The sequence below is a fragment of the Lineus longissimus genome, chromosome 2 (assembly GCF_910592395.1).
Source record: "Lineus longissimus chromosome 2, tnLinLong1.2, whole genome shotgun sequence".
In the NCBI taxonomy this organism is placed as follows: Eukaryota; Metazoa; Nemertea; class Pilidiophora; order Heteronemertea; family Lineidae; genus Lineus; species Lineus longissimus.
In genome coordinates, this window is record NC_088309.1 from 23,871,698 (window position 1) to 23,892,801 (window position 21,104).

Consider the following 21,104-nt stretch of genomic DNA (forward strand, 5'->3'; position numbering starts at 1 on the left):
GCCATGGGGCCTGTGTTGGGAGGCTGTCCTTGGGTCGTACGGCAAGGGGTAATGACACTATCACTAGTTGTAACAGCATGAAATGTATGCAGCTTTCAACAAGTGGCCATGTGGCTTGTTTGGACAGGCTGTCCTGTCATGGCGTGTTGGGAGTGGTGGCGGGGGGGGGGAGACAATCAATGTCAATACTTGCCTGAACCTGATAGCGCATGTAGGTTTCGCTTTCAGGTAATGCCCATGGTGCCTGTCTGGAGCAGCTGTCTTTGCGTGGTATGTTTCTCAACTTGCATCTGCATGATCATGAATGCAGGTTTCAAGGAGTGGCCATGTGGCTTGTTCGGGGTGGCTGTCTTCCTTGAGTGGTGCGATAAAGGGTAAAGGCAATGTACAACTTGCATCAACATGGTGTATGCTGTTTTCAAGGTGTGCCCATGAGACCCTTGTTTTGGGCAGGCCTTATCCTTTGGTGGTGCGATGAGGGGTGCAAACTTGCATCAACATGATCTCATGTATGAAGGTTTCAAGGAGTGGCCATGTGGCCTGTTTGGTGCGGCTCCACATGGTTGGGGCAACACCATCAACATCACCATGATCACCTTGTAGGTAGTTTCAGGGAGAACCTGTTGAGATCGTCTGGAGAGGCTTTCCTGTAGTGATTGGATGAGGGATGGAGACATTGTCACAACTTGCATCAGAATGATAATGTATGGAGGTTTTAGGTTGTGCCAATGTGGCCTAATTGGAGTGGCAGTTCTCAGGGTGTGTAAAGACATTGTCGCAACATACATCTACATGATGTTTATGTAGTTTTCAGGAAGAGCCTGTTGGGAATGATTTGGGAGGCTTTACCTTGAGTGGTGAAGACATGGGTGATATGAATAAAGACTAGTAAATGATTTTACTTCAGTTTTGTACAGAAAGGCCTAGTGTAAATGTACATGGGGTTTTCAGTAAAAGCAATTGCTAGTCTTTATTCATATCACCCAATGTCTCAACTTGATGTATACCGGTTTCAGGGAGTGACATATGTGACCCATTTGTGGGCAGGCTGTCCTTCAATGGTGCGATTAGGGGTAAAAACAACTTGCATCAACATGCTCTCTCATGTATGAAGGTTTCAAGGAGTGGCCTGTTTGGAGCAACTGTCCTTAGGTCATGTCAAGACAATGTCACAACATACATCAACATGATAATGTATGCAGTTTTCAGGAAGTGTGTGAGAATTGTTTGGTAGGCTCTCCTCGAGTGGTGCGACGAGGGGGAGAAGACAATGTCACAACTTGCATCAACATGATGAATGCAGTTTTCAAGGAGTGCCCATGTGACCCGTTTGTGGGTAGGTTGCCTGTAGTGTACTTTGGTGGTGAGGTGAGGGGTGAAGACAATGTTTCCACTTGTCTCAAGATGCTCAAATCGTTATGTCTTGATGAAGCAGGAAGATCTGCACCAGTGTTTCAACAGAAAAATAACACACTTTTTAAAGCATACATATCGATTGTATTTCAATTACTGCAGTATTGTGACATTATACACATATTTGATTATACATTGAAGAAAATAGTCATTCATGCTTTGTTTCACTGGCTTTTTTCACTTCTGTAAACTGAAAAGCGACAGAGGAATCTTCCATCTTTATAGGTAGAAGAAGGATATCGCACAACTGAAATCAATTCAATCAATTAAGATAAAATGATGTAGCCCTTGCTACGAATTGGTCTTTTGAAGACAAAGTCACAACCAGCATGCAGGGACATGTTGATATTCAGAAGACTGACCACATTGGTGATTTATTAGTTTTGAAAAAATGTTGTGCCTGTTGTATAAGGATTCTCAAACATGTGAAAGTATACTGATAGGAGACGGTGAAATGGTTTGGGATTCAGGATTCCTTTACAAGACCATGGTGTAAACGCTGAGTGAATTGAAATCAAACATCGTGGTCACAGCGTGAGACATATTTAACAGATTGTTACAGGATGTGACAGTGATGCAAATGACAGTGATCATTACAAGCTACATACATCTATTGTCTATTTGTAAGTATTTTGTCCACAATGTTTGTGCCCTAGAGCATGACTTTCTGATCGGACCTCTTTGAAGTTTGGTTTTTATTGATCATTTATTTGCAGCCAAAACGATGCTGAACTCAAGATATCCTGTTTGGTCACGAAGTAAGATCAATACATCCAAACTTCATCCGACCATCACTTTGTGCTCTAGAGCCCCAATCGATATGGACAAAACATTTATAAATGAACTTTTAAGACCATAAAAACACATCAAATTATAAATCATCAGAAATAATACATGCAACAGAAACTAACATAGTTATATGACAGCCACATTAGGCAAGCACCACATACATATTGTCCTCATACACACATGAACCATACGTTTATTGGGCAAGGTCAAGCTTGGGGCAGGTGTTACTCGACCTTTCCCTGTTGTATGAGTAGAGAGTAGAGCCTACAGTAACAGAGTCCTGTAACGTCGAAACTGTAGTGTCCTGATAGAACTGACGGTCACCACCTGCCCACAGCAAAAGCACACAAAACTATACCACTACCTACATATGCAACTGACATCTTCTGTCAATACAATGACTTTACTTTCGTTGCTATTCAACATGGTCCTAGTTCTATAATCTAAACTCAATTTCTCACTGTGCATGACTGATACGATTTTTCATAGCACTCAATCTAACTGTCCTACAACAGGACACCACGCCTTGGTAATCAGCACTTCAACTGTCCAACAACATTTGAGGAGTCAACCACAAGTTAAATGCTGTTAACACCAACAAAATTTGGCTAAAACAGTGGGAAAATACCAATATCATTAAAGGGTTACATGTCGGAATGATTGTGCAGTTGAAAAGTCTGATGAAACCTAAAGGTCTGTAGTTTTCTTTTTGCGTTTTGGTGGGCTGTCATCTTCATATTCCAGGTGTGCCTTTGCACTGTTGAGAGGGTTAGTTCCAATGCGTTTCCTGTAAGACAATCGTAGTGTAGAGCCTGTGAGGCCACCTGTTGCTTTCCTCCTCGTGGGACTGAAAGAAACAAAGATTAAAAATTGAAGTGGGAGGTGCACTTTACATAAGCTCGGCATCACAAAACCTTTTTGGGATTTTGCATTTTCATGCAGCAAACAAACTTAAAAGAAAAGGTGGAATACCCAATTTCATCCACTCAAACAATGCACGAGGCAATGGCGTTCACCACCTTTTCCAGATGATAGCATTTTTAACCCCTGGAGTCGCAGACGGAACCCTAGAAATATATCTTGTACTCAGATCTACTGGACAGTCGGTCACAAAGATGTAAAATAGGTACACTTTTTACAATATTTGATAGATGAATTACAGTAGATGAACAATCAGGCATTATAAGACATGGATATACATTACATGTACAATGTATGCAGCACATTGAAAGCGAAAAGATCCCTCAAAACCTGAGAGACAACCCACCTCTTGTATGATGACGCAATGGACGAAGCAACAGATGACGTCGAAGGATAAGTCGGCAGATTCTCCTTGGATTCCAAACTGATACAACTCTCATCCAACGTTACCACCTTGAGGCCGATGATATCCGTCACCTCATTGTGATTACTGCTGATGTATACTGACTGGTCTGATAGGGCTGCCCCGATGAAGCGTGGATTGGGGATGTCCAGGGAGGCCCATCTGCAGCGAAGGTGAGCCTCTGCGATGGTGATGTCGATTACTTGGATGGAATTGAAATGCACCACGTACAAGTACGGGCTGTGGTGAGCTGAAAAATATATAAAGAGAACGTCAGAATACTTTATTAGGTCTGATGATTTAGGTATTTATGTAGACCAGCCATCCCCCAAAATATCCTTTGCCTCAAAACTCAAAGAAAAGTTGACTTACCGAAACCTAACGGCAGACCATCCCATTTCAAATCATCCTGTCTCGACCGCTTGCCCAGGCTATCTACAAATACACCAAACTCTGAAACGAAAAATAAAAAGATTACATCAGATGAACATATTTCTATATATATTGAGACGCTTGACTTGCACCATGGAATACCAAAGCAATCTCTAAAACGCTTCAAAGAATAGGCCCTTACTGATTGTGAAGTCACGCCAAACTTCTCACTTCACGCATTATGATTCAAGCCACAGGTTCCAACAAAGTACACAATGCTTCCCATTTGTCTTTGCAAAGACGCGAGAAAGCACTCACCATGAAAACAGAGCAGATACTCCTCTGGCCTCGCAGCAATCTGATGAACAGCGAGCGGATAACTATCATAGGTGGCAGCACCATACACAGCGAAGGCGAGGGAGCTGTCCGTCTTGTCCAAGAACTCTGTCATGTTGTAATGGTCCAGTTCAATGGAGTAGAACTTGTCTGTTCCAACAATAACATGGCCGTCACCAAACTCGATGCAGCTGCAAGGTTCTGTTGTGGGTAGCTCCTGCAAAACATAGTACTCTCAGTAAAGCCTTTGCCATTTGCTTTCATTGTACTTTCTTTGGTAAGGAATCTGATGTAATCCTCAGATCTACTACCAAGTTTGTAGACTGAGAAGTGCATAAGTACGACCAATATTTTACCCAAATGATAATGGCATGGAGTCAAATCGGAATTTAAAGGCCATCTCCTTCATTTCATAAGCCAGAAATAACTCGAACAGAAAACGGAAATCTTGCGAGATTCTGTTTCGAAAACTGGAATACGGGCAACTATGTTAGAAAGCCTACCTTTCGAATACAGAATGAGCTCAGTCCATAGTTATACTTGAGGATGTAAATCTGGTCTGGCGTACCGGTACAGATGTAGGCGGCGTTGTCATAGACGCCACAGTCAAACACAGTGCAGTGGGTCATCTTGTCTATGTGCTTAGCTAAGATTGAGACGGGCTGCAAGATGAAACCTTGCTCCACACGCGACTTGAGGGTCTTCATTTCTACTGTATACAGGTTCCGCCCTTTTCCTTAAAAACAGATAATAAATTACAGAGCCTGGTGGCACTAAAAACCTTTTTTCCTAGCATGTCATTTCGTCTTAACACTTAGATTTCAACCAGGCATAGCTGTCACAACATATGGCATAAGACCTCTGTCATCTTTCTATTGTTTATTGCCATGAACCTGGCAATTGCTTAAAACTATTGACTCCTCTAGCCAGGTCATAGTCATAATCTCTAGGCAAATAACCCCACTTGGCCCTCAACTGTACAGACATCAAAAAAAAAACCATACCTGCTATGATAACCACCAGACCCTTTTCGACCAGTTCAGTCATTTGATACACACTGTCTAAGCCTCCAATACCAACAGCAGGCTCTTTGTTTGGATCATGTAATTTCTGGGCAAACAATCCCTCCTCTGTGCCCATCAGGATAAGCTGGAAAGATGTACAATCAAAACTTTAGAAGAGTCTTGGAAACTGACATCGATGGATAAATTAGCCTATAGTAAAAACTAGGCATATTTTAGATCAAAGAAATTAACAGGTGCAGGACTTTGCTGAAGTTAAAATTTTTAACCGCAATAATCTTCAGATAGGTCATATTAGTTACCTGATCACTCAGGAGCAGAGCACAGTTGACATCAAGCCTCCGAGAACCTCCCAAATGTAACAACGTGTCACCAGTCAAGCGCTGAAACAGAAAACGAAAATGAGGTCAACAACTGAGATGGAAAGATGCAGGTGGTTCGGAACAGATGGTTTTCTCAAAAATGTATCCCAATCTCAGTCGACCACATTCAAGTTCGTACTGAGCAAAGACCTGAACCCATAGCCGTGCTTTCAAAAGAATAGTATTGTACCACAGTGCCAAAAGTCCAGAGTTTTCTGTACTGGCTCCATTTGCCAACAACAATAATGTTGAAGCTAAGAGTTGCAGCTGACATAGAAACAGGATTAATAAGTGAACTCACCACGTATGAATCATTGTCATAACATTGTTCACTGACCAATGCTTCCAGGGTAGCCACCCACTTCTGCTTCTCGGGGAAGCTCAATGCCATCATGTATAAACTCCTGAAGTAAATAGGGCAAGCTATTCAGAGTTTGAGTTAGGAATCTTAGTGCCATGCTGTTTTGTGATGATAACACACACTCCACTGATTTGATGAAATTTGTTCACCGTCATCTCCAAGATAGAATATTGTTGCCAATCAGGCAGTTTGTAGACTTTCAAAACCACTTAGATATCCAATTAACACTGACCTTCCAGGCAACGATGAGTTCTTCTGTCTTGTCTCAATCTTCATGATGTATGGCAAATCAGTTGAGGCAGTATTGACGAGCTCAGATGTTGTGACGGCACTGCTTACGGTCACATCGGCATCGACGGGGAATAGGTTGAATGTGTCAATCGGGTTATTGTCGTTGGTTCCCTTGTTATAAATACACAAGCGATTGTCTTCAAGGTTCACCCATTTCTTCTCCCAGCCGCCCAGGGCTTGCTTACCCGACCTGAAAGGGTGAATCAATGCTAGCATTTTAGCAGACAGGTGAATAAGAATAAGAATGTATACTTAGGCCTCTTTTGCAGATTATGGCCACTTTTGCAGAATATTGGAAGATTCAGAAACCCTCAGAAGACGTGTCAAAACAGAAAGGAGTTAAGTATACAATCATAAAGCATCTTTCAACCAGTTCAAACTTTCATATTTTGGGAGTTCTTTCGGCAAACTTACTTTGGTACTTTCATCCACCCACACAAATCCAATGAGTCGAGATCTGCCATTGATAGGTTCCGCGCAGGCGAGGCAGCTTTCTTGGCCATGAACTCTGTGAAATGCTTCATGTACTGCGTTGGAAGGCCGCACGTAGCAGGCAGCGAGCTTGCACATTTAGGGTGACACACGGCATGACATTCTGAAAATAAACAATGTAATAGTTATCAGAAAAGAAATTGAATCATAAGAGGAGGGTGGTTTGGTCAAGTAAAAAGGTGTCAATACTGTCCCTAATGCCAGGGGCAAGCAAGGGAAAACTTTACCTCATAAATAGTGGCTTATGCCTGTCATAAGATGGAACCCAATTAACCCAGCTGGCATGCCAATGAAGTTGCAAGCAATACACGCTCACAAGAGATACACTTTAACTTACCTTGGCATTTTGCAGCCTGTTTCACAAAGTGCACTGTTCCCAGACAGACAGCACACTTCGTGGCCCTGGTGTTCAGCCCCGTCACAAATCGATGTGGGATCTTGTGGTGCATGCGTTCTTTACTCGGTCTTGAAGGGGTGGGGGTGGCTGGTGGTCTCTTGATGCTTGGGTTTCTAGCTGGTGTCAGCAGGGAGAGAGAGCTCGCTTGCTTTGATGGAGACATCACCAAGGCTGACATAGCTGCATTTGAATTTGGGGTCATGGGCCCAGAGACCTGTTCACACTGCCGGCAACTGCTACGACCTTTACTTTTCAGCGCTGGAAAGTATATAAGTCAGATATATAGGAAAAGGGTCAAAGTGTGAAGTCGGAGTTGACATCAGATTACAAACTCAAACTTTAAACTTCATTAATTGCACAATAGGGGAGCACTCATGTTTGAAGACAGCCCTACATACCTTCTGTTTTAGCTTGGTGCAGATCGGCCCTGAGCTTTGAAATCTGCTGCTGTAGCTGTGCATTCCTTGACCTCTCCATCTCGAGCATGTTCTGCATGTCCTTCCACTGCATTGGTTTGACGTTAGGAGTTGCAGGCGCATTCTCCTTGGACTTGAAACCCTTCTTTTTCTTGGAGGGAGTCTCGGCCTTTGCCTGTAGGAAGTCAATCAGCTTGCCTTGTTGGGAGAGGTGACTGTCCAGTTTGAACTTCTCGTGCTCATAGTTGACCTGAAGATAAATGAAATACGTTAACTTTGGTTCACTGAGTTTTACAGAAAGTTGCCACATAATCAGCGTTGGTTGTTGGTCGGCAAAGTACATTCACATGTTCATTGATACTTCTGTAACGTTTGTCAATCTGCGCAGAAAATGACAAACAGAGTAAATCAGGGAGGGAATCATGGTTGATCCTAATGACTCTAATAACATCCACCCAAGCATAGCCCTGGCGCTTTCACATGCTCCTTCTCTTTTCATGCCACTTGAGGTAGTCACACAAAGGTGAAATTGACCTGACACTGGCAACAGTTATCACTGCTTAGCACAGAGCAGCACTATCTACATCTACAGAGAGGTTTTGGTAGATGTTACCTTGAGAGACTCCAGTTGGTTCTCCAACTCCTCTTTCTCCAAGTTCAGATGGTCATATTTATCCATGGCTTCCTCCAGATTCTGGCTGATGGTGAAGTTGGAGGCTTTGAGCACCTTTGTCTCAGTTATAAGTCTTGATGTCTGAAAGAGGAAATGCCCATATTCTAAATAACAAACATAATGCATTTGCAGCTAGTCTTGATTCTAACCGTAACAAGCTATGCCGACCAAATCGTTTTTATCAGCAAGTCCATTTTCTTTGATTAATAACAGGGAAGTCAAAAAGGTTTTTTTTAAGAAGTGGGTTCTGTATGTGAATAATCGAAAGGACAATTCAAGGCCTACCTCTTCCTTCAGTTGGTGGTTCTCTCCCAGAGCGGCCTCTAGTTTCCGACTGACCGTTTTCAGATTGAGATCCAACATTGAATTTTTCTTCTCAACTTCAGTTAGCTGCAAATAAAAGGGTAGCATATTTTTACACAAATACATGTAGTAACGTTACAGCACACAAGATTGAATTCTTAACCAGATTGTACACTACACTCCATCAACTTTGATAGAGTAGAATCTCTCTAATAAGAATACCCTTGGGACTGACAGTGGAGAGAGGTCCTGATTGCAGAGGTCAAATTGAATAGAAATGCCCAGTTCCAGACCAAAACCAGTGCCACTTCTATAGACATGGTGTCCCACTCTTAAACAGAGGTTCCGCTGTCATAATAATATAAGTAACAAGAGTTAACAAAGACTAACCTCCTTATTGAGCTTCTGAACCATGTGTGCCTTCTCTTGCAGCTGTTTCTTCAGGCTGTCTCCCTTGGCCATTAGGGTTTTCATCTGGCCCTTCAGGTCCTGCGTCTTGCCGGCTATACTTTCCCTAAGAAAGTTAACAGGGAAGAATTAATGAAAAGAGTAAAACTGAAAGGATGCTGGACTGTAAACTGTGAAATTTTCACGAATGAACTGACAAACTCAATCTCAGCACAAACTATCATTACATTTTACATTGGAAATAAGACATTTTCCTTCAATATACATTTCATCAATCAAATATGTCTGAGCTTACTTGGATTGTTTTTCACAATTCAGCTGCTGGTACGTCTGGTCATTTTGTTCTTCCAGTTCCTCGACCGCCGTCTCATAAACTTTCCTGAAAATAAACAGAATATTATATTTTAAATGTTTACAGATCTTCAAAAAGATCTGTGGGAAAGTACTGGATAGGGAAGAGACCGAGACGCTGGTAACCAGCCGGAAATGGCATTGTAATTAGAAATGAGGCAGAGGTGAAGTCTGAAGGACTGGAGTTGAACGATCTGGGGAGAGGTGCCAAGAACAGAAGATAGAGGGGCTGTATCTGTCATATGCCCCAGCTGGGGTGGAAAGGGATAATCGAGTGAGCACTCTAAGAAAACATAACATGCTATACTATACATTGAATGAATTGTCAATAACTTACTTGGCTCTGTTCCATTCACTCTCCCTGTCTTCCAGTTCCCGCACCAATTTCGTCAAATCATTATTCTGCGATTCCAACTGCTGATTGGTGTGTTCTAACTCTCTTATTTTCTGGAAGTAGAATTTGCATTCTCGTTGTGTAGTGATTATTAGGGTCATACATATGAGAAAATGGTATTTTAACAAGGTTCTAGTCTTTATAAGTTCTTGCTGATAGTTATGTTTGCCTACAAACATGTAGTGAAAGTGTGCTGGCCTACCTGTTCTTGTGTCTCGCATTTCCTCTTGCGCTCTGTTAACTGTGAATTGATAACTTTCATGTCGCTCTCATGACGCCCCTTCTCACCGTTCAGGTTATCTAGATCTGTCTTCATCCTCTGCAAGACAAATATCCGCAACTTTTAACTCTCTCGATACCGCCCCCGGAATATACCAGGTCCGTACACTGGCCACTGCTAAATTTCCCCAAGTACTATCGTTCAACCACAGTCCCTATAGGTATTTGGATGGTAACACAGAAATGGCAGCACTGCATTCAACTCAATGCACACCTCGTTCTGAAGATTGGGTAATACTAGCAATTTTACAAGGAAACTTTTCCTAGGCCAAGTTGGGATCAAGAGATAAGCGAGATCATAAGATTAATGTGGTGGCAAAAGTGTTTACCATACTAACCCTGTTTTCTTGTCTGAGCGTGAAAAGTTCTTCACTTTTGTCCTTGAGTTTAGTTTGAAGGTTTTCGGCATTCTGAAATTCAGGAGATAGGAAACTCATGCAGAGGAAGGAAATGACAAAGCGATACACCCTTCCAGGAGTATTAAGTAGAACACAAGGGAACCTTGTAAAACTGTGAAGATAAAAATGAAATGGCCAGGGCCATTGTGCTCACCTCATGTGGAGGAAAGATGGATAAAGAGCATGGTATTGTGTCATGTAGTGTTAGGTTTGATGTAGGTCCAAGCAATTACAATTTCCCCAAAATGGCCAATTTACAGTACATTCGACCTCTGTGACCTTGAAAAGTAGGTCAAATCAAAGAAGATCCGGGTGACACATTGAATGGTTGTTAGAATTAGATCTACCTATGATATAAAATTGGTGCCAATCGGGCAAGTCATTACTAGGAATAATGGCATTTTGAAGAATTTAGGATTTGGCCCCCTCCCTGGAGGCCAAACGGCAAATCAGATCGCACCAAACTTCGGTACCCGAGATCACCTGACCAAGGGGTACATGTGTACCTAATTTGTGATCAATAGTCATTGCAGTTAAGAAACGTGCCATAGTTACGGCCTGACGGCGAATTTATGCCATTTGACCTCTGTGACCTTGACAAGAAGGTCAAATTAAAAACCTGTGTGACATATACTGTATGGTGGTTAGATGTACCCATGATATCAAATTGGTGGCAATCGGGCAAGAAGTTAAGGAATAATCACATTTTTAAGGTTTTTAGATTTTGCCCCCTGGTGGTCAAGTGGTGAATCATATTGGACCAAACTTTGGTCCCTGAGATCACCTGACTAAGGGGTAAATGTGTACCAAATTTGGTATCAATAGTCATTGCAGTTTAGAAACGTGCCATCGTTACATCCTAACGGCCAATTTACACCATTTGACCTCTGTGACCTTGAAAAGGAGGTCAAATCAAAAACCCGGAGGATATATGATGCACCTTTGCTAGAAGTACCTACCATATTTTTTTCAAAATTTCCCGACTACTATCAAGGGAGATATTGCATATTTTCACTTTTAACGTTTGGCCCCCTGGTGGCCAAACCATGAAACGAATCGGACCGAAACTTGGTCTCCAAGGTGTCATTACATAAGGGTACATGTGTACCAAGTTTCAACTCAATAACTCTAACAGTTACGAAACGTGCCCTGCTAACGGACGACGGACGACGACGGACGACGACGGACGACGACGACGACGACGGACGACGGACGCCACAGTATGGGATAAGCTCACCTCTGCTAAGAGGTGAGCTAAAAACGAATTATTGAATATTAATATACATACCGCTTTACATGATTTCAACATTGTGACTTCAGTTTCTAATTGTCTTTTCTCGCACTGAAAGAGAGTTATAAATGTATCAATGAATCATGTAATAGAAGAGTATGCAACTCCAAAGGAATTCCAAAATATTTCGGCAAACATTCACAAACATAAAATGTCCATGAAAAAGTAGCACTTCACAGTAGCCTTACCTCACTCTTGACCACAGCCTGTTCTGCTTTGCGATTCACATCCCCAAGCTCCGTCTCAAGTTCGGATATACGTCTCCTCATCTCAGATATTTTCTTATCGAGACTGTTCACCACCGAATCAAACTCACTCGACTCCAACTCGGCCATAACCAGCTGTTCTTTCAGTTCACATGTTTCCTTCTCATGTGCTTCTCTATCCTTTTGCAGGCTGTCCTGCAACTCTGCAACTTTTCCAAGATTTTGCTCCACGCTGCCCTGATTTTCCTCTAACTGTTTTTCTAGGTTGGCAATCTTGGTTTCCATGTAGACCTTCTCTTGTTTTATATCGGATAATTCGCTCTCCAGCCGTCTAAGAGAAAAGGACACATTACGACTTATAATCTAAGACATGATAAAAAGGCATCACTAATATCTACACGAGAATGGCACAGATTCAATGAAGTATTAAATAAACTGTCATTTGGGAAGGCAGCAACGCCTCAAATATCTACAGGGTTTATCCACCCCATCTATTCATGTCATTTTTTAAACACACTGTCACTAAAAACCCATACTACCCTGCTACTCACCTACAATCCCTGACCGCCTTTTCCTGGTTCTGCACCGTCTCTGCAGCCCTTTCCAGCCTCTCCATCTTCCTCTCCATCAGCCGCAGATTGGACTCGACCAAGGATTTCTCATGTTCCAGCTCTGCTATCCTTTTTGTGGTCTCCCCTGTGTCCTTGGATTGGAGCTTGGACTGCTTCTCAAGTTCATACAAGTCTTTGTTGACATTGACAAGTTTGATTTCCAGCGTCTGAAATACGTAATCAGAAAATGTGGAAGGAAGCATAGACCGGGTAACTGATATGCCCTATTGGGTTTGAGGGAACCAAAATAAAGGCAAGGCCCTGTGATAACACTAATAGTTGTGTTGACCGTTGAGCAACTGGGCCTCGATTTGAAAACTGGCAGAGATCTAAAGTTTATTTCGACACAATCAACTAAAAGCTTTGTTTGCGCTTCCCAAATGATAAACATACACAGTCAGAGAACTGCCTATACAGCCTACTTTTCAGTCACTGTGGCTGTATCTTGCAAAGGCAAGCAAGAGACACTGTGTTTCTCCTATTTAACAGGATTAACAAGCAGAGAAAAAGCTGATGTCTGGGACTACTTACCCGAATCTTGTCCTCCAAAAGATACTCGTTCCTTGATGACGTCCGCTCCTGTTTCCTCAGAGCCATGTCCTTCTTCCTCAGTTCCTCTTCCATTTCCTGAACATGAAAGAAACATAAACCTTAAATCTGAATCTGACTTAATTCATGACCCGCATTCGGTTGATTCGTGACAGTTTACTTTACACTCATGCATCCTATTTCGTACTGACTGAACTGAATTTTCAAGAAAGTGATCCAACGAATTGTAGAGGTTTGTCACAGTGACTTAAACCCATCGATACAGAAAAAGGTATGTGATAGAAAGTTGATAAGATGCTTCGCAGAGAATATCTCACCACCACTTTTGCTGCCATCTCTGCAATCCTTTTGTGTTTCTCGTGGATATTGGCTGCCATTCTCTCTTCAATTCCTTCGATCTTCTTCAGCTCTGTCAACTGATTCTCCAACGACTGACGCTTTTGCTGAATGAATAAATCAACAGTTTGCAGTTTAATAGACATCTCTTCTCCATATTGCTTGATGTCAATGGCGTCTCTTCTGCATGTTTATATTTCATGGGAGGATTTAAGAGAAATTCAAACATTTTAATGCGATAATGGAGAATCACAATGTGCTGTAGTTTCAAACAACTCATGCAGCTTACTCTATTTGTTTTTAGACATTTTCTCCCTACCTCGCTGTCCTGAAGTTTCTGCTGGATCAGTTCTTCACTATCTGACCTGCCCTTCAGGCTCTCGAGTTCCCTCTCTACCGCCATCTTGCTCGCCTGTAGATGTTTCAGGTCACAGCTCAACTGCTCATTCTCAGCTAAAATCTTCAAGAAAGCAGAGCCAAAATTGATGAGATGAACGAGGGCATCATTTTCAAACCATAATCATTTGAACCAATATTCAGATCTACAGACTGGGATGGGTGTTGTATTGAAAGAATATCTTTTTATTAGGGTGGTACTAAGAAACGTTTCAAAAGTACCTGGACCTGAAATTGTCATGATACACACCATTTCTAGTTTTTCGTGATATTCCAACTCCAAGGCCCTGGTTTCTTCACTCCTCCTTCTCAGCTGTTCCTTGATGCCACAAGTACTCATACGACTCTGTTCATTCACCTAGAACAAATATCGCAAATATATATCATATTGTAAACAAGGAAATTGATATAGGGCCTACCCGGTAAGTACTTTATGATTTCAAATCAGAGGAATAGGAATAGGAATGAGCTGAACGACGGAATGACAGGGGTCCCGTGTGAAGCCACCTTTTGTCGACGAGGCCAGAGTAAATACCTTGTTGAATCGTCTATGTGCATCCTCTAACTTCTCTCTGAGTTCGTCACACTCTTTGCCTTTTTTCTCTGAATCTTTCTGCAAACGGCTGATCTTGATTGTCAGGTTCTGCCGGTCAAATTCCAACTGCGCTATCACCTCTTTATGTTCCTCAATCTCAGCCCTAGGAAGAAAGTAGTTAGTACCTCCTGGTCATGGGTATCAGGAAATTAATGATGATGCAGGGGACCAAACTGATCTGTCTTTCTTGAATATATGGAGCCACATACCTCTGTTTGCAACACCGCTGGTCTACCATCTATTAAAACCTAAGGCTCAGGTTAGTTGTTTTTGGAGAACACAGATTACATACATATTTGTATCCCTGGATGTACTAGAGTTGATTTTGAGTAAAGTAACATCTACACCAGGTGTATAACCTTAGGAGAGAAGTATCAGGTCTGCCTACTTGATCAGGATACAAACAAAACTAGGGCCAAATGATGTGTTGGAAAAGAACTATAACCAGACTCAAGTACTCCATCAAAACATGACCTGATGAACACAAATCTACTTACTGGCTTAGCTCTTCCCGCAGCCGAGTGGCAACCTCGGCTTGATCCTTGATTTCATCAAGAAGAGCAGATGCTTTGTTGTCCGTCTCAATTCTCGCCTTCTGCTCAAGTTCAAGATTACGTTTCAAAGCCTGAAAAATAACATACAAAGGGGGAATCAAAATGACATGTTGCCTTGATATTAAATGAATGGGCAGATCTTTGCATATGGTAATCGCTGGCTTGTTATCTGAAAGTCATGGTATATGAAACTCACTAAGCTCCAGGATCTAGTAACAGAATAACATACTCTACGCTGTATAGTGAGAACTATAGCTGTTATGGACTGATGATAATTAAAGTAATTCAAATCTTTGATTTAAGTAGAGAATTCGCAATACGATTTTTATTACTGAAACAAGGTTATACCTGAATTAAGGGCCAATTTTGCAATTCTGAAAAGTATCAGGTAAAAGCTTTACTTCCCAGAACTTGACACCAAAAATCATGTATATTTCACGTTACAAAAACCGTCCTCATCTCCTACACCAGTCATTTTGCAAGTGCTGAAATATCTGGACCTCCATAAGGCTAAGAGTTTACTCACGTTAACTTCAGTGATATAGAATGCCAAATCCTTCTCCATGGTGTCTCTCTCCACCTCCACCTTGTCAAGGTTGACCTCTTTCTCTCTTAGAAGCCGCTGCAGCTTCTCCATCTCAAACTTGGCACTGCTCTCCAAAGATTCCAACGAGTGAAAACGCTCCTTGATATCATTCAATTCTCTCGTCCGCGTTGTCAATTTTCTTTCAAGCGTGTTTTTAACTACGGGAGATTTACTCTCAGAGGCGATGGATAATCTATAGGATAGATGAAAATACAGATTTGATAAAGCAGATGATCCACTTGCTCCACACTGACATCATTGTTTTCAAGAGTTTTTGGATATGCTAGCCACAGTCAGCTTTTGTTAATGCTAAATAATAATATTGGAAAAAGTGCTTCAAATCATCACCTACCTGTCACTTGTTTGAATAGTCTTGTTGTAAGTGAAACCAACGAAGGGCAGATCTTTCCCTGAGAATTCCTGCCGCACATTGAAATCATCCAAAACAGGCTCCATCTTCATCGGTTCACAATTATCAAAATTCGAGGTGTCATCTTGGCTGGTCACCGTTGGGATGAATGGTGGTTTGGCTGGAAGATAAGGAGTACAACAACTTTAAAAAGAATACCAAGCCTAAATTATTCATAATTTCAATTTACCTCCATTGACACTTCCTAAAATAAACACTTGATAATACTGGAATCTATTCTAAGTCATGAGCCAGTCTATGCCAGCTTCAATGTTATGTGCTCATTCGATAAATCTCACTTCTCAATGTCTCCTTTCAATATGTTTGGAAAGTCACAACATGACTCACATGGGTTCCATAGTTCATGCCTATAGTCCGCCTTTAATGTGAGAACATGACTTACATTGCCGAATGGTTGGGAAGTTTGTAGTTGAGAAGAGTCGATGTGAACATATCTGATGGTAGTCGAGGCGTTCATTGGCAGACGTCAGGAGGTGTTTGATCAAATCCACTGCGTCTTTGGAGACAGACACATCACCAGGAAACACTAGGCAAAGCTGGAAATAAATTGAAAAAAATTGGTGTATTATGTTTGGACGAACCCAAAAATAGAAATTGTCAGAAAAAAGATTCAAGATAAGACCACAACACATGTAAGAAATCAGACCAAAGTATTCTAACCCTACCTTATGGTTCATGATATTGCTATAGGTAGCCACCATCGACCCCTCATCATCAGTAAAAGGTGTGGTCCCGTACAGCATCTCATAAGCGACGATTCCTACAGACCACCAGTCCACTTCTTCACCATAGATAGCAGTGCCATCTGGACTATTCATTGCCATCAGTAACTCCGGCGAGATGTAGTCAGGGGTGCCAACAGGCATCTTGAATGACACCTTAAAAAAGATATAAGAAGATCATAATAACTAATGTTACATGTATCCAAACTGTACATGGAGAAGATTTCAATGAAATAGTTATAGTAGGGTGACATCAGGTAACTGCTTGAATGAAAGCTTGTGAGATCAGAGGTACAAAAAATGGTAATTCCAGGCACTTTAAAACCAGGGAGGACATACCGGTGCAAGAAAATGCATAAAATGCACTTGGTATTAAGTCAGGAGATCAGCAGCAAAATAGGGAGGATTCTAGCTTTTCAGGGGAGATTGGCATCCCTGCAACATTAGGGGGTAGGAAGAAAGATCTTTACCATGTGTGTCTGAGCAAGCCTTGCAGCAGATCCAAAGTCAGCCAGTTTAATGTGACCAGTTCTATCAATTAGTACATTGTCTGGCTTCACATCCCTGGAATAAGCAAAGTAACAATAGATAGCTTTTGTTCATTGTTTGAAAGATGAACGAATTGGCAATTTACTTAAATAAACTGATTGCTAAACTGTCACTCAGACCAACTGCTGCACCATCAACTGAAAGGGGTGATTCAGGGGCTGCAGACAAAGTCGTCTTTTCCACAGAACTAATAATGTGATGCTGCCACCAAACACAAATAGAGAAGAGCTTTACTACTCATACCTGTGAATGAAGCCCATATTGTGGAGTGCATGTAAAGCTAGTACCATCTCTGCCAGGTAGAACACAGCCATCTCCTCCTCGAACATGTCATCGTATCTCGCCAGAAGAGACAGCAAGTCACCACCAGGATGAAACTCCATGACTAGGTAGAGGTTGTGGTGATCCTGGAAGGCATACTGGAGTTGGGTGATCCATGGGCTGCACGCCTTAGCCATGATGTCACGCTCTTCCTCATAGAAGGCAACCTACAACAAGTCAGGACAATAAAAAGTTTTAAGCTATTCACTTTAGATGCTTATTTGAAGCTACCAAGGGTCATATACAGGCCTCATTTTACCTAGTACATGTATTAATATTGCACCTGCAGGCCGGGGCTAACAATTACACACACTGAAGTTGTTTAGCCTGTGTCTAAATTGGTGGAACTGGAAAGCCAGTTGTGTTAGCTGTGTTATGACTTTTCCGATGTCACTACACAACCATATCGTCCGGAAAACATAATGTCACTCTTTACTCACATGTTGCTGTGATAGCGTATCATTTTTCCTCAGCGTCTTCAAAGCATAGACATCACCGCTAACTTTTTCACGCACAAGTTTCACTTCACCAAAGTGGCCGCGCCCAATCACCCTCTTCATCTCGAAGTCATCAGGAGATATTCGTAATTTTCGAATCTCTTCAATCACAGCTTTACCTTTGATACGAACAAAATTTTGGTGATAAAAGCCATCCCGACATCAACAAAAATCAATTTAAGGCCAAACAATTTTCTTGGGCAATAATACTAGAGGAGCTCTGCATGGGTGCCAGCACTGCCACAGACAGAGCCATCCCTTCCTCGACAGAGCAAATGTTTGTGTTTGCATTTTCATCATGTTTGTAACCAATATCATAATAATATTAGTTTTTTGAGGGCACAGATTCAGAATAGAGCTCAACAAAGCTTCTAGAAAACATTTACAATGTACACAATATTCTAATATAATGAACAGAGAAATAGATATTCACTCACTTCTTTCAACAAACTGTGCGATATACTTGTTGTGGCGCGTGAGGTACTCATTCGAGCATTCATCATGTAACAGCACTAAAGCATCAAGGAGACCTTCACGTTCAACAAGACATTTGTGTGTTAGGGATTTGTTGGAGCTTTTCCCAATGAATAATTGATTTAGCTTGGTAGTTCTGACTGCAACACCTGCAGAATCTGAGAAAACGTCCGACATTCTTGAAAATCTGAAAAGTAAAAGCAATGGGAACACATGTAGGATAGTGACTAGGCCTGGGCTTCCATTCCTACATGTCCTAGTGAGCCTGTGACATACTGTCAACTGCGACTGTGAGGGAACGGTCAATTTACAACGACAATGACAATGAAAACCAACTTAAACGACAATATTTAGACAGGATCAGGCATTCAAGATATAGTAACCAACGTGGTTGGACTATCTTGCGACGTAAGGACTTAATATTATTGGTATTTATTCAATATTCGTATCATAGTCGTACCTTTTTCATGACATTTTCAACAAAATATGCTTTTCGAGCCTTCGAAACGACCGCGCCGTGGGTTTGTATAAAGATGGGAATGTATTTGTCGGAACGAAGCAAAATAGGTTGTTGAAATCCGCTTGAGCCGTGGAAGAGGCCGAAGACAAGGCATGTGAACACATCGGTCCGGCAGCAGTACATATGACTGCTGGTCATGGGCTAGGGTGTTTTGACCCACAATATAATGACATTGCTAAGCTTCCAGACAACGCGCGTCAATAGTGAGGTTGAGATCCACGACTTATAGCAAGCAGGGCCGTATTTAACTTTTTTGTCCAGGGGGGGCAGTGGGATAGAGCGCCGAAGGCGATCTGCATGCGCCGCAGGCGCATCCGAACGGGGGGGGGGGGTCTGGGGGCCCTCCCCCAAGACAAATTTTAAAATAAAAGGTCTGAAATGGCATTTTCCTGGCATTTGGAAGTGTGAATCAGTAGTATTTTTACTCTAAAAAAGGACCACTTTTATGAAGTATTTTACGAAAATACCACATTTGGACAGAAAATGTTAATTTGCAGATTATAAGGGTTGCACCTGAGTTGATAACATCTGCTATCCATATGCTGCTATCATGCTGGTAAAGCTATGGCTAAGATTAGTCTGTCTTTTTATTACTGTCTGAAATTTTTTTTTTCAACATTTATTGCACAGGGGGGGGGGGGCAGCTCAGGGGGGGGGCAGCTGCCCCCCTGCCCCCCCTCTAAATACGGCCCTGGCAAGAACCGATACTTATACTCATATTTTTTGCCAAATACGTCATCAAATATGAGTTTTCCCCTCTGATACGTTCTAGCGAAAGTTGAATTTTCGCTCCATTAAAATGCCCTGCCGTTGCTCATATGGCTATTATGTAACAAATCCGACAACCCAGCTGTAACTGAGTAGAGTAGTTTTAGTTTAGAAGAAGAAGACTGACAAGGATGGATCATTATCTGACATAGAATTAGAAAAATGAGAAAGCGATTTATACGCATCTAAAAGTCTATTTTGTTGGACATCTTTTGTGCTCTATAAGTCGCATTCGGAAACGTGGCCCCTAGTTAAATACAAAACGAATGACATAGCCTATCTATAGTAGTTCATGGCCATCGTCATTGATCCGCGCCGAGTCTATTACGTAATCATCTTTCCATACGCGAGAACATAGGAAAACAGTGTATACACTAAAAATTCAGGTTTTTGCCAGGCGCATGCACAGGACTTGTACCATAGTGTGTGTGATCGATGGTGTTGCGTGTCTCGAGGCTTTGGATTGCTGCGGGTTCGGACATGGGCCGATTCAGTGAAGGGGGAGGGCGATCTTTGCTTTTTATCAGGAATTCACTAGGAGGGCAAGCCCCCCCCCAATCTTTTAAGATCTTGAATCCACCACTTGGACAAATTCAAATTCAAATTAGTTTATTAATCAAAACAGACCATTAAATTTGGCGGAGGCAACGGAGGAAAGGCCGCTGGAAGTTCAGTATGGGCCTAGGGCGACCTACATTGTAATACCCGCATTGTGATATTGTGATACCCGCATTGTGGTAAGGATAGTGTTGTTAATCCGCACCATCTCCACAATAGGTATCGTCTCACTCTTTTTCCAATCCCCGGGGCCCACTTTGCCCCAAGGCACGAGTCTCCCAATATGAAACATCCGGCGGCAGTCCTTCAAAATACCAACCTTGTCAGCCCAGCATCTCCCTATCCTCATCGCGGCTCATGTGCCACAAGTGCAAATTCATCCACGGCAGCACTGTGGCCAAACACAGAAGACTGAACATGGGGCGAAGGGGGAAGAAATCTTCTCCGGCGCGGGATCTTCACTGACAAAAAGTTTTCATCGATGGACATGAATATGCCTTGTGGTAGCCAGTATTGACACTGCTAAGCGCGTCTAATAATGGGCGAAGGTAACGGAGGCAATACCGCTGGATCCACAAAATACCCCCCCCCCCCTTGATCAGCTTCATTCGCCACGACATGTAGGCCTTACTTTTGTAATAATCGTTTGGGGCAAATGTCAAGCAGTACGAATAATCACGCTTGATAGGTGTGTCCCCCTGACCTGCTTATATATCAGCCACTATATGATGTAGTATAGTATTTCATTCAAAGACACTGG

The 21,104-nt window shown here is 42.1% G+C and overlaps 1 protein-coding gene across 1 annotated transcript; it reads right to left on the reverse strand.

Annotated features, from left to right (window-relative positions):
- Positions 1-1,517: 1,517 nt before the first annotated feature.
- On the reverse strand, positions 1,518-19,003 carry LOC135483146 (citron rho-interacting kinase-like). Its single transcript, XM_064763743.1, has 37 exons — positions 18,959-19,003; positions 18,462-18,685; positions 17,968-18,143; positions 17,450-17,694; positions 17,128-17,221; positions 16,601-16,813; positions 16,318-16,471; positions 15,858-16,035; positions 15,446-15,698; positions 14,863-14,990; positions 14,306-14,468; positions 14,021-14,128; positions 13,694-13,834; positions 13,356-13,481; positions 13,021-13,116; positions 12,430-12,656; positions 11,861-12,209; positions 11,670-11,723; positions 10,322-10,393; positions 9,907-10,023; positions 9,648-9,757; positions 9,255-9,338; positions 8,942-9,065; positions 8,534-8,638; positions 8,189-8,329; positions 7,558-7,825; positions 7,100-7,417; positions 6,685-6,865; positions 6,212-6,460; positions 5,920-6,022; positions 5,559-5,639; positions 5,239-5,383; positions 4,738-4,970; positions 4,217-4,451; positions 3,899-3,979; positions 3,470-3,776; positions 1,518-3,049 (listed from the first exon to the last, which is right to left on the reverse strand). Exons 2-37 carry the CDS (start codon positions 18,673-18,675, stop codon positions 2,890-2,892), a joined length of 6,033 nt encoding a protein of 2,010 aa, XP_064619813.1. The 5' UTR covers positions 18,676-18,685; positions 18,959-19,003; the 3' UTR covers positions 1,518-2,889.
- Between the last annotated feature and the right edge of the window lie 2,101 nt (positions 19,004-21,104).